Genomic DNA, 13,300 nt, shown 5'->3' with positions numbered 1-13,300 from the left:
TGTGGTAGAAGGTCCTGGGCGAAGTTAATGCTGCTCGATGTATAAATCATTTGTTTTTCAAAACATTGACTGCTGAAATTAAAGTGCTTGTCTGATAATATAGGCTGGGCCTCGGAGTAGTGTAACTGTCAAACAGTAGTATCCAATAATCATTTGTGTAAAAGAACTACACCAAAATATAAATAATTGTTACTTCCATTAGATATATATGGAATAGTATATCATCTGCTGTTAAAAAACATTTAACATGATATTCTAGTAAAGATTAAAAATGTCCGACTACAATTAACTGTGGGAGACGTTCCGGCGCAGTTGGCAAAGTTCCGGGTGCAGTTGGCGAAGTTTCGGGTGCTGGAGATATAAATGGTTATACAGATATTTCAGAAAAGAATTAATTGTTTGTCAACACTTGCATTGCTCAAATTAAACAAATGTCAAGGAAATTGACGCTCCTTTCAATTAAATCAAAATTCATTACATGTTTACTGTTTATCCATATATTACATTCGTGGCAGCTATTGTTACAGACCTATTTGAGTCCACGCAATGTTTTATTTCATTCCATCTGATATAAAATTTCCTAAAATATATTTAACAAGTTATCAAATCGTTCATTAGGCTTACCTGTTGGTGATGTTCCTTCTGTGCCAGTTGTAACTATAAAGATACAAATGTAGTAGAACATTAATATGGGATAAAGTAATTATATTAAATGTGGATAAAGAAATATCTAAGAAAAAAAGAATAAAGATTTGCTACGAACCTACAAAACAGGCGTGCACACTAACATCAATCGTCACTGGTTTGTCCGAATCCGTTGGTGTTATTTCAACCATAATCTCTGTGACAACGACTTCAGGTGGGAATTTAAGAGAATCATCAGTGGTATCATTCTGTTTAAAGATAGAACGATATTGTAATTTAAAGTTTATTGATGGATTCAAATAAAATAAAAGTAAACGACTGGAAACACATACAATTCCCCATATAAAGCATCTAATTAAATCAATGAATATAAACAATTTATGGTTGTACGACTCTTATAAATTGAAAAGAAAAAATTGTATTGGTTTGACCATGACCATGTACTTACATCAGTAGATTCAAGTAGTGTCCATGGTGCTGAAGGTCCCGTTCGTCCAAATACTCTAAATGTTTGCACATTGTCATTGGCAGGAAGTTTTACTTCTGACAGATCAACGGGCTCAACATCATCAGTAAGTTTAAATGTGACGTTGGTAGGAGCATCCGATGGGTTAATTGTAAATTGATCACCACCTGGTCTCAGATTCTCTGGATCATCTGTCGATGGGAATCCAGATGGTTGTTCAAGGTATTCAGCTGGTATAACTGTTGGACTTGCCATTCCTTCTGTCACGAGACACCGTGCTGAAATACAAGATGTGCCAAAGGTTAAGATACAACACACATGCATAAATCAAATGCATGTAAATCATATTTTTTGATTTAAACTGTAATGGTCGCTTCAAAGATTTTGTTGGATTCAGAAAGTGTTCATATAAATGAAGCCTGGACATTATTCCCTTTCTTAAAAAATAAATAAAAATAAACTTACGTGTAGTTGTTCCAACTGGTAAAATGAATAAAAGGAAAATTTAAGATAAGATAAGTAACTCAACCAATTTTGTTTCAGCTTAGAATTGTTCGACTGTTTTTATTTACATACGTATCTAGATTTATCTTATGGTTGTTCTAAACTAACGAGACCGCAGTTGAAATTTGACTCTCGAAATTGGGGATATTCAGAAATTACAATTACCTGTAGGAGATGTTCCTGCTTCAGTGGGCGATGTTCCTGCTTCAGTGGGTGATGTGCCGAACACACTTGTTTCTAAAATAAAAGTACGACCATAGAATCACAGAGCACAATTTGAGTTAATTCCTTGAAAGATTGTTCAAATTTATTTTCTTTGCTTATTTTCATCGTCAAATATATTAGTATCCTACCTTCGAAACATGCTCTTACATCAAGAGAGAAACTAGTTTCGGAATCGTTATTGGTTTGGGTTACTTCGACTCTGATTTTTGCAGCTTCCGTACCAGCAGGGAAGGTAGCTTTAGGAGTGGGTGCTGATAAATCAGTCTGTAAAAATAATAGAAATAATCAGTTCTTGTAAACAAAAAACTCTTAAGGAACAGAGTCTTAATAGCAAGCGTGTTTATACTTACTACAGTCAAATAAGTTGCTTCTGTTTCTGAACCACCAGTTGCAATTACAAATACCCTGATAGATCCTACATTCTGTGGTGATACAAGTTCCACTGATTTAATTTCTACCGTTTCATCAGTGATGGGTGCCAAATCGATTGTTACACTAATTGGCGAAGTTTGGGCAGGGAATGTAGCTGTGGTTGCAGTTCCTGGTCTAAGGTTTTCGGGATTGGAAACGCCTGGTGCTGTTATACTGGAAGTTGGAATAATAGCAGGGTCCTCCATACCTTTAACCTCGGCACAAACTGTAAATTAGAGCAAAACAACGGTTAATAAAATTGCAAATATTTTATAGTTATCAAATATGTTTGAAAGTTTTTATTTATATAGTCATTTATATACGCAGGTGATGTTCCGGGTGTTTTTGTAAAAACATATTCTATTGACAAATGTTAAAGGGATCACTTCAAAGATTTTGTTGGATTCAGATAGTGTTTATATTCTATTGACAAATCAAATGTTAAAGGGACCAGGCACCTATATACACAGGTGATGTTCTAGCAAGAATTATAATAAATTCATAAGTGATGATCAAGGCGATACACTTCAATTTTTGTTTGACTTTCGATAAAATCATATATAAATATTACCAGTTGATGTTATTCCTGTTGTTCCAGTTGTAACTGAAAAGTATAAAAATGATCAAAAATATAAGTGCAGTCCTAATTTTCTAATAGTAAAACAAAATATCTATTTACCATACGTAATCTTATTTAGCACATCCTGGTGCGTGAAAATGACATTACATAAACTGGATTGTACTCAGTACTGACTGACGTAATGGTAGAAGTATTATTACTTTAGGTCCCCTAAGTAACACTGACACGTTTCACTGAATTTTAAGGCAATATTTCATCTTTATTATTGATTACTTTTTCTCTTGGTCCGCCCATTTCTCGAAAGGCGTGGTTCCTCCTTGTCTGTGGTACAGGACGGAGTGTCTAGTCGTTCGAATGGGACGAAAATCGAGGGCCCGTGTAAACACTGACGTGCACGTAAAAGAACCGCCGATATTTGGAATTTAAAATAAGAGTAGATCCTAACACCGTAATCCGAGCAAATTCCCTCGTAGCGAACATTTCTACATTAGCCCAATTGGTGCAGAAGATTGAGGCGCCAAACCCCGTTTCATTTATAAAATCAACAGGACGTGGCGATAGGGTAGAGTGAGTGAAGTTTGCTATCGAAATAGAAAAATAAATATGATTGTCATGTGACACCCCACACTGATAAATGAAGGTAATGCAATACGTTTTTTTAAAAAAAAAAATATGATTAATATATATCCTAAAAGATACTGAACCATATGGAGAGAGAGAGAGAGAGAGAGAGGGAGAGAGAGAGCGAGAGAGAGAGAGAGAGAGAGAGCGAGAGGGGGGTGGGGGTGGAGCAAGTGTTTAATGTACACTCGACACAAACTAGGTAGTTTCATGACTCACATATGTGATATGGTTCATTTTTTTAATCCAGTAGGAGGAAACCGGGAGGGGGGGGGGGGGTCAACGATGCTGAAATGCTGAACAGGCAACCCTATTTCGTTTTACGTACAACAACGCTTCTTGACTCAATGAGAGACCTTATGATCTATGCCCATAAATGAAACAAATGTAACATAATATAGATGGTTGCTGAATAGTCCATTACCTTCGAAACAAGCATGGATACTGACATCAATTTCCATTGGTAATGAATTGTTTTCCGGTGTAAGTATTATAGTAATTGAGGTAACTTCCGTTCCGGGTGGGAATTGCAGAGAACCATCAGTAGAATCAGGCTAAAAACAAATTTCATTCCAGATGAGAAAGTATTAGCGATTTCATATATCAAGAATTCTTTGATTTATACAGTGTTGAATTGACTCGATCGGGTGTAATCTTTCATTAAATGATGGAATTGTGCTAAAAAATTACCCTCGAATAAGTTTTGAGACATTACATGTATAGGATTGAAGTGGAGTGCCACCAAAAGGGTGGTAATTCTTCGCAAATTTGTTTCTTCAACGCTATTTCAATCAATGTAGAACAAAAATATACTCAGTGCGGGTAGGGAAATGCCGCCGCCACGCCCCTACCCCATGTTAGTTGGAAACACTACCGAGAAGCAAAAATGTTTTACTCAAAAACAAAATAAAGCATGATTTAAACTACAAACTCACAATGCTTAGAACAATTTTGTGTTCAGCTGAACTAAGCCGATTTCGTTTTTTGTATTTGAAAATAAATGTAGTCAACAATGACAAAGCTTTAAATAAGAATCTGCGAAATAATTTGATTGAAATTCATGCAGCATTGCCGAACGAAATATTAAAAATGAAACACATGTAAGATAATTTTTCAATAAGAATAAACAAAATACATACATCCGTAGGTACCAGTGGCACATTTGTTTCTGTTGACGTGTTTCCAGTTACTGTGAATGATTTTACATTTTTGTATGTAGGTAATACTACTTCAGCCAGATCGACTGGGGTGTCTGCTAATTTTATAGTGATTTGGACTGGCGTAGTCGAAGCACCCAATACATATGGACTTCCGCCAGGTCTCAGATCTTCCGGATTATTTGAGGATGGAACTTCTATCGGTTGTTCAAGATATTCTGTTGGCAAGATTGAGGGATTGTCCATTCCCTCAGTCAGTATACAGCGAGCTGTAATATGAGTCATTAGCGGTATTAATGTAATCCTTAAGTCTACAATATCTTTATAATTTACATTTATTAAATGTATTTGGTTTGGTACAAAGAAATAATGTTCAGTCTCAAAGATTAGTTTACAGGACTTATTACAAGTCAAAGCATATTATTATCTTAGAATCTCTGTGGCAATGAAACCAAATATTTGAACTCGTGTGTACTTACGTGTTGTGCTTGGTGCTAATAGAAGAAGAAAAGATAATTACAACATTTTAATTTTAATTAGGTAAAAATAGAAATAAAATGTTGGGGTTCTTGATATAATAATTCAAAAATAGATATTTACAAATGAATATATTGACAATGTCAGTTCAATTAATTTATTCTGTAAGAAGTTAAGAGTGTTTGAGGTTTGGAGTTTATTATCGTGGCAATGGTAGGAATTCGGCTCATTACATTTCATGTTCAATTGGTCCATAGGGACGTCCGTTGACAGTTTTCTTTACAAGTATTCCTATTTTGACGGTAGCTGAATGCTATAATAGGAATGCCTTCTCTGTCCGTAACTACAAAAGAATTCAATGCATAAAAGCATAACCGATCCTCGATATTTGGTGACTGTGGCGCCATAGACTACTCTATGGCCCTAAAGGATATCTAATCAAATACTTTACTCACCCGTTGGTGATGTGCCAACTGGTCCAGCCGTTTCTGTTATAAATGCAATAATAATAATAATATTATACAAAAGTAAGAAAACACAAATAATCTGTATCAAATGTTTGAGTCTTTAAAATGTTTTGTATACTGAGTCAATTCTTAGAACTGTTAGAAGGGCCGGTAACTCTTAAATGGTTATATTTCGCTATTTTTGTACAGCATGCACAATTCCAGAGTGATGGCGTAAACGGAATATTGAAAAAAAATTGAACCATATAGTAGTCCCTAGTCTGTGTCAAGTGGATGTTAAACTCCATTTCTCTCTCTCTTTGTATTTTTTAATGATAGAAACGCCAATAAAACTTCATTTAAAGGGGCATCATGGGAGATTAGATAACGAGTTGACAGTTCTCGCTACAATAGTTAAAAAATAGATAACGTAAATAGAATATACTGAAAACTTCAGTCAAATTGCTCCACTCTGAACCGATATTTTAGCTTTTGAATTTTAGGCTAGACACGATCTTCATTATTAAAATCGGTACGATAACAAACACAGTTTCGATTATCCATTTTCATGTTTAATTATTTTTTAAAACTGCATTCCAAACCGCTAAATATCGTAGGCTAGCGATGAAATCGAGAGTTGATTATGTTCTGGGTAAGTTAATTAAAGTCCAATTAATAATTTAGATAACATTTTAGGCCTAAAGAAAGACCTGGTTCGATCTGGTTGTTGGTCGAGAAAGTTCATCTAGTCCCCCATGTCGGTAAAGCTAGCTAGACAAAGGGCCTTGCAAGGAAAAACTTATAACGAAGTCCCGCATACACATTGGCAGTTACCATTGGATGCCATACCCCGCTGTCCGGACAAAATAGCCCCAATACCATACTGTATGACCATGCCCGTCTCCATTTGTCTCCATCATTTAATAATACGACGACTATAAATCAATGTCAACTAAAGGTAGCAAATTTACGTTTTGTAATCCATGTTGCTGCGGCTTTAGTTTTTCATGGCATACTTTATTCTCTTAGTATGATTGTAATAGTAAATGCAGAAGGACGTCACTACACGTAAAACACAGACAAGACAAACCGGCGGACAAGACACATAAACACCTCAAGCAACGAAACAACATATTACGTACCTTCAAAACAAGCTCTGATATCGACGTCAAATGTTACACTATTATTCTCATTGACTGGAGTCACTGTTATGATGACGACTCGGGCTTCAGTTCCAAGTGGCAAATTCACAACGGGGTTCGACCCACCTAACTGAGACTTGATAAGAAGAAAAAAAGAGAAAAGATCAATTTAAAAAGGCTTTGGAAGTTGGTATAAAAATTAATTTTCTTCGCTTTGACATGTGTTCATCACACCGTAATATAGTGGATATTTTAGCTATGAACAATAAGATTTGCCATAAATGTTATACAGTGAATTTAGATGTCGCAGAATACTTTTAGTGATTTTCAAAAGATGGAACTCACATCATGGCTAAAATTAAAAAAATGTGATTTTAAGTTTGTGTTGAATAGAATATCATATATCATTCACCATAAATTGGAGTGATATTTCCTCTTTAAAGTACTAAAATTTGCATTGGTGTCCGTTTTGTGTTATCTTTCTGGGCGGCTGTAATTTCGGCTTTTCTTTCACATAATTTATTATAATTTTTTTTTCGGAAAGATCTCGGATGGGTTCTATTTTGGTGTGCATCGGAGCGTCACTTCTTGAGTCATGGTCCCTGCTTTTCACGCATAACTTACTGTGAAATATGTACGAAGATTGATGACGTTCCAGGAGTCACAATTTTTGGTCAGATTTAGATCAAACTCATAGTTACACTATGATTAATTTTTTCTAAACCATTTTCCAATTTATTTATTATACTTACATCTCCAAGTGGTGTTGGTGTTTGTTCAGCGCCAGTAGCATCTACAATCTTAACAACTATATTTTCAACATTAGAGGCATTGTTTAATCCAACAGATTTAACTTCAATAGCTTCATCATTGTTCGGCGACATATCAACAGTAATTACTATCGGTTGATTCCCTTGGAAAGTAGCAAGAGTTCCTCCAGGTCTTAGATCGTCAAGATTGGTTAATCCATCAGCTTTGATACTGCTAGTTGGTACATATAGAGGACTTTTCATACCCTCAAGTTCAGTACATACAGCTTAATAAAATATAAACACATGCAATTGTTTTAGATTCTTCAGATAAAACGTTACCCTATATTTATATTGTATAAATTCTTCTTACTGAATATCCTTGAATAGGGTGCGAGCAGTCTAATTGACATAACTAGACAATGATAAGGTCTGTCATTGAGTTAAGTCGCTTGGTTTCGACAGCCCGCGTATACGTGATGAAGAAGTACGAAGAAGTAGGGTCGCCTTTCCAACCATGTGAGCTTCTGTGCAAACCAATGTATTAAAATAAAATTGAACCGTATTTTAGGGGGCTTTTAACCCCGTTTCTCTGCAGTGGAGGAAATAACGTTTGCCAGAACAATGATTTGTTGATTTGTCTCCGAATTCCTAACTACCAGCTTTACGTGCACAGCTGCCGATAGTATTAGTCCTACTGGCGTTACCATAAAATGAAGACACTTTCTATTTTTATAGTAGCTAAAGTAAGCAAAACACCAAGTTGTTTCGTGTGGCGAAATATCTGATTTGATAATCAGTGGCCAGTCACATGAATATCCCAAAATGCGTGGCATCAGTGTTCTAGAAACGAGTAAGTCTATTGTGCCCCAAATACGATACCCGTCCCAATTATAAGTTTGGAACTGGTATCCACAGCTTCATGCTTTAATGTATAATAATATGATTTACCTGTAGGTGATGTGGGTGGTACTGGTTGAGTTGGACCAGTTGGACCAGTTGGGGATGTTATTCGTGGCGGTCCTGCTGTTTCTATTTAAAGAAGGATAATAGTACAGAAATGAGTTATAGTTTGTGTTGAATGTACATAAACCCCATCTTCTACAATGTTTCTAAATGCACCTAACATATTTTATTTGTCAATATTTTTTATTTAAAATGCTAAACACAAGTATAAGAGTACTGTTAATCGACGCAAGATTCCGTGATGCAATTGCTTGAATTTCGCAAGATTTGTGTTAAGACCAATAACCAAATTGAACTAATAAATTTACCTTCAAAACAGGCTCTGATATCGACGTCAAATGAGACAGTACTATTCTCATCGGCTGGGGTCACTGTTATGGTGACGATACTGGCTACTGTTCCAGCCGGGAAGTTCAGAACAGGATTTTCACCAGTTAAAACAGACTGAAAAGAAAAACAAACAAGGATGCAAATGTGCATGAAACAGACGACAATTTCCAATGGGTTCCTCAGTAAAAAACTACAAAACTTAGATGATCGTATTATTATACTATCAAACCGACCATATACACTTGCAATATTCGAATGTGACAAAATTACGAAATCCACCGTGTTCATGTAAAAGAACCCGTGGGAGCGAAGATTAGACTACGCGGTTAAAGTTTTCCTCTCTCGGATTGTACACATATAATATTAACAAATGTAATTTTCAAAATACCGCGAATTTAAACCCTCAACTATCTCTATGCCAACTTAGCGTTTAAGAGTCTACGATAAAAGGAGCAATAACTTGAAAACTCCCCAATATGCTCGACTCTGAATTTTAAGAGAGTGTTCTTGTTTATGAGTAGCCGAGCAATCACAGCCCGATGTTTTTTATTATCTCAAAAATTTGGCTTGTAAAGTGTTTACAAGTTTTCATGAATATGCTATAAAAAATAAACTCGCAAAATGTCGAAAGCGAGTCTAGAAGGATGTACCTAATATCTCAAAGATTCTTTATCTCAACTGCAGCTTATCCAAAAGAAAAACCTTGGATGCTGAACAAATTTATGACCCCGGAACGAAAAGTCCCAGAAAGCTTAATATTTGAAAGAAATCCGTTAAAAAATGTAGCCTCTATCGCCTCCACAGAGATTCATTCTCTCATGGCCCCAATGCTTCCCACCAAAATTTAAAAACATTGGTCAAATACTACAGTCTCTATCGGGTTCACAAGTGTTTCGGCAATGGGGCATAAGACCAGAAAGGTAAGGCGCGTAACACAGAATATCGACAGAGTTCGTCCTCTCATGACCACGATGCTTCACGCCAAATCTGTAAAGAATCCGTCAACAAATCGACGGACCAACAGACAGGGTGGCGGCATAATACGCCCACAACGAAATGTATGCTATACAAATCTTGGGAGTATAGCGGGTCAATGTTTTATTTCTAAACTATTTTCCAATTGATTTATTATACTTACATCTCCAAGAGGTGTTGGTGTTTGTTCAGCGCCAGCAGCATCTACAATCTTAACAACTATATTTCCAACATTAGAGGCATTGTTTAATCCAACAGATTTAACTTCAATAGCTTCATCATTGTTCGGCGACATATCAACAGTAATTACTATCGGTTGATTCCCTTGGAAAGTAGCAAGAGTTCCTCCAGGTCTTAGATCGTCAAGATTGGTTAATCCATCAGCTTTGATACTGCTAGTTGGTACATATAGAGGACTTTTCATACCCTCAAGTTCAGTACATACAGCTAAATAAAATATAAACACATGCAATTGTTTTAGATACTTCAGATAAAGCGTTAACCTATAGTTCATATTGTATAAATTCTTCTTACTGAATAGCCTTGAGTAGGGTGCTAGCAGTCTAATTGACATAACTAATATCTCTATCATTTTCTATGAATTTGACATTTACACTATAGCGGGCATAAGGTCTGTCATTGAGTCAAGTCGCTTGGTTTCGACAGCCCGCGTATACGTGACGAAGAAGTGCGAAGAAGTAGGGTCGCCTTTCCAGCCTCGTGATTTTCTGCGCACACCAATGTATTGAAATCAAATTAAACCGTATTTTAGTGGACGTTAAACCCCGTTTCTCTGCGGTGAAGGAAATAACGTTTGCCAGAACATTGATTTGTTGATTTGTTTCCGATTCCCTAACTGCCAGCTTTACGTGCACAGCTGCCGATGGTATTAGTCCTTCTGGCGTTACCATAAAATGAAGACACTCTCTATTTTTATAGTAGCTAAAGTAAGCGAAACACCAAGTTGTTTCTTGTGACGAAATATCTGATTTGATGGACTTAATATAATCAGTGGCCAGTCACGTGAATACCACAAAATGCGTGGCATCAGTGTTCTAGAACAAGTAAGTCTACTGTGCCCCAAATACGATACCCGTCCTATTTATAAGTTTGGAACTGGTATCCACAGCTTCATGCTTTAATGTATAATAATATGATTTACCTGTAGGTGATGTGGGTGGTACTGGTTGAGTTGGCCCAGTTGGAGCAGTTGGGGATTCTCGTTGAGGTGGAACAGTTGCGGACGTTATTCGTGGCGGGCCTGCTGTTTCTATTTATAGAAGGATAATAGTACAGAAATGAGTTATAGTTTGTGTTGAATACTACAATGTTTCTAAATGCATCTAACATATTTTATTTGTCAATATTTTGTATTTAAAATGTTAAACACAAGTATAAGAGTACTGGTAAGCGACCCAAGAATCCATGATGCAATTGTTTGAATTTCGCAAGAGTTTTGTTAAAACCAATTACCAAATTGAACTAATAAATTTACCTTCAAAACAGGCTCTGATATCGACGTCAAATGAGACAGTATTATTCTCATCGCTTGGTGTCACTGTTATGTTGACGATCCTGGCTACTGTTCCGGCCGGGAAGTTCAGAACAGGATTTTCACCAGTTAAAACAGACTGAAAAGAAAAAAACGAACCAGGATGCAAATGTGTATAAAACAGACGACAATATCCAATGGGTTCCTCAGTAAAAATCTTCAAAACTTAGATGACCGTATGCACTTGCAATATTCGAATGTGACAAAATTACGATATCCACCCATGTTCATGTAAAAGAACCCGTGGGAGCGAAGATTAGACTACGCGGTTAAAGTTTTCCTCTCTCGGATTGTACACATATAATATTAACAAATGTAATTTTCAAAATGCCGTGATTTTAAACCCTCAACTTGAATACTCCCTAATATGCTCGACTCTGAATTTTAAGAGAGGGTTCTTGTTTATAAGTAGCCGAGCAATCACAGCCCGTTTTTTATAATCTCAAAAATTTGGCCTGTAGATTGTTTACAAAATTTTATGAATAGGCTATATAATAACCTCGTAAAATGTTGAAAGCGAGTTTAGAAGGGTGTACCTAAAATCTCAAAGATTCTTTATCTCAACTGCAGCTTATCCAAAAGAAAAACCTTGGATTCTGAACAAGCTTAATATTTGAAAGAAATCCGTTAAAAAATGTAGCCTCTATCTTCTCCACAAAGATTCATCCTCTCATGACCCAAATGCTTCCCACCAAAATTTAAAAACATTGGTCAAAAACTACAGCCTCTATCGGGTTCACAAGTGTTTCGGTAAAGGGGCATAAGCCCAGAAAGGAAATTCGCGTAACACCGAAAATAGACAGGGTTCGTCCTCTCTTGACCACGATGCTTCACGCCAAATCTGTAAAGAATCCGTCAACAAATCGACGGACCAACAGACAGGGTGGCGGTATAATACGCCCACAATGAAATGTATGCTATAAAAATCTTGATAGTATAGCGGGTCAATGTTTTATTTCTAAACTATTTTCCAATTGATTTATTATACTTACATCTCCAAGGGGTGTTGGTGTTTGTTCAGCGCCAGTAGCATCTACAATCTTAACAACTATATTTCCAACATTAGAGGCATTGTTTAATCCAACAGATTTAACTTCAATAGCTTCATCATTGTTCGGCGACATATCAACAGTAATTACTATCGGTTGATTCCCTTGGAAAGTAGCAAGAGTTCCTCCAGGTCTTAGATCGTCAAGATTGTTTAATCCATCAGCCGTAATACTGCTAGTTGGTACGTACAAAGGATCTGCCATGCCTTCTATGTCAGTACATACAGCTATATAAAAAAAACCCAGAAAACTGTTTTATTCGTACTATAATTCAATACTTATAATTATCTAAATATAATACTTTTCCCTATATAAAAAATTACCATATTATTCTCAGTTTAATTAAAATATTCGTACACAAATTCTTATACATTCATTAGAAACGAAATGCCTTCAGATTATTTGAAATACACTAAACATTCCATTTTAATATATGTACGGGTCTTTGTGGTTATGTCTGTATAAATGTTTGAGTTTATTTCTTATCATCTTCAATAGTAGGCTTGATCTGGCTTTAACTCAGTACATCTTATCAAGGCCTTCACGTAATACCCTGCATATTTAGGCACTAATTTCGATTGGGTATTCACCCAGCTTGAGAGCCTATCATATTCATCGATCATCGCGAATACCAAGTCTCGCGCTTTCCTGCTAAATATCTACTACCTGTGATAATCGAGTTGCTATGTCAAGGTTTCCGTTGAGGTTGAAATAGTTGAGCGTGTTTGTGTCAAAACCCCTGATTGGACGCTACTATTCACGTGTGTGCAGTAAATGGAGATAACGTAGCTATAGGTTCGGGAATTGTAAAGCAATCTATCAACGTCCAGATGTTGTAAACTGGTAACTCACAGTCGTTGCTTCAGGAACATGATTTCCTATGTACTGTAACACATGTTTATGGATGTACAGTAGTGGGGCAATTATTTATAGACAAGCAATAACAAAAAATCAGAAACCATACATAATAACAACAAGATCAAAGGCGAGATACATATATTAACT

The 13,300-nt window shown here is 36.1% G+C and overlaps 1 protein-coding gene across 1 annotated transcript in view; it reads right to left on the bottom strand.

Moving 5' to 3' along the window:
• LOC130014271 (mucin-2-like) overlaps positions 1-13,300 on the bottom strand; it is a 60,306-nt gene that overhangs the window by 12,133 nt on the left and 34,873 nt on the right. Inside the window, exons 42-62 of the mRNA XM_056103255.1 lie at positions 12,239-12,522; positions 11,190-11,325; positions 10,857-10,964; positions 9,858-10,141; positions 8,698-8,833; positions 8,375-8,455; positions 7,427-7,710; positions 6,675-6,810; positions 5,542-5,574; positions 5,089-5,103; positions 4,592-4,878; positions 3,877-4,006; positions 2,823-2,855; positions 2,191-2,477; positions 1,969-2,104; positions 1,781-1,852; positions 1,577-1,591; positions 1,040-1,389; positions 764-893; positions 625-657; positions 301-351 (exon numbers count right to left, since the gene is read on the bottom strand). Of these exons, the coding sequence (XP_055959230.1) occupies positions 301-351; positions 625-657; positions 764-893; positions 1,040-1,389; positions 1,577-1,591; positions 1,781-1,852; positions 1,969-2,104; positions 2,191-2,477; positions 2,823-2,855; positions 3,877-4,006; positions 4,592-4,878; positions 5,089-5,103; positions 5,542-5,574; positions 6,675-6,810; positions 7,427-7,710; positions 8,375-8,455; positions 8,698-8,833; positions 9,858-10,141; positions 10,857-10,964; positions 11,190-11,325; positions 12,239-12,522 (3,021 nt within the window). The remainder of the gene's footprint in view (positions 1-300; positions 352-624; positions 658-763; positions 894-1,039; positions 1,390-1,576; positions 1,592-1,780; positions 1,853-1,968; positions 2,105-2,190; positions 2,478-2,822; positions 2,856-3,876; positions 4,007-4,591; positions 4,879-5,088; positions 5,104-5,541; positions 5,575-6,674; positions 6,811-7,426; positions 7,711-8,374; positions 8,456-8,697; positions 8,834-9,857; positions 10,142-10,856; positions 10,965-11,189; positions 11,326-12,238; positions 12,523-13,300) is intronic.

This window comes from Patella vulgata, chromosome 9 (genome assembly GCF_932274485.2).
Source record: "Patella vulgata chromosome 9, xgPatVulg1.2, whole genome shotgun sequence".
NCBI classification, from domain to species: domain Eukaryota; kingdom Metazoa; phylum Mollusca; class Gastropoda; family Patellidae; genus Patella; species Patella vulgata.
Note: the sequence above shows the minus strand (reverse complement) of the source record. Positions and strands in the feature narration are given on the sequence as shown.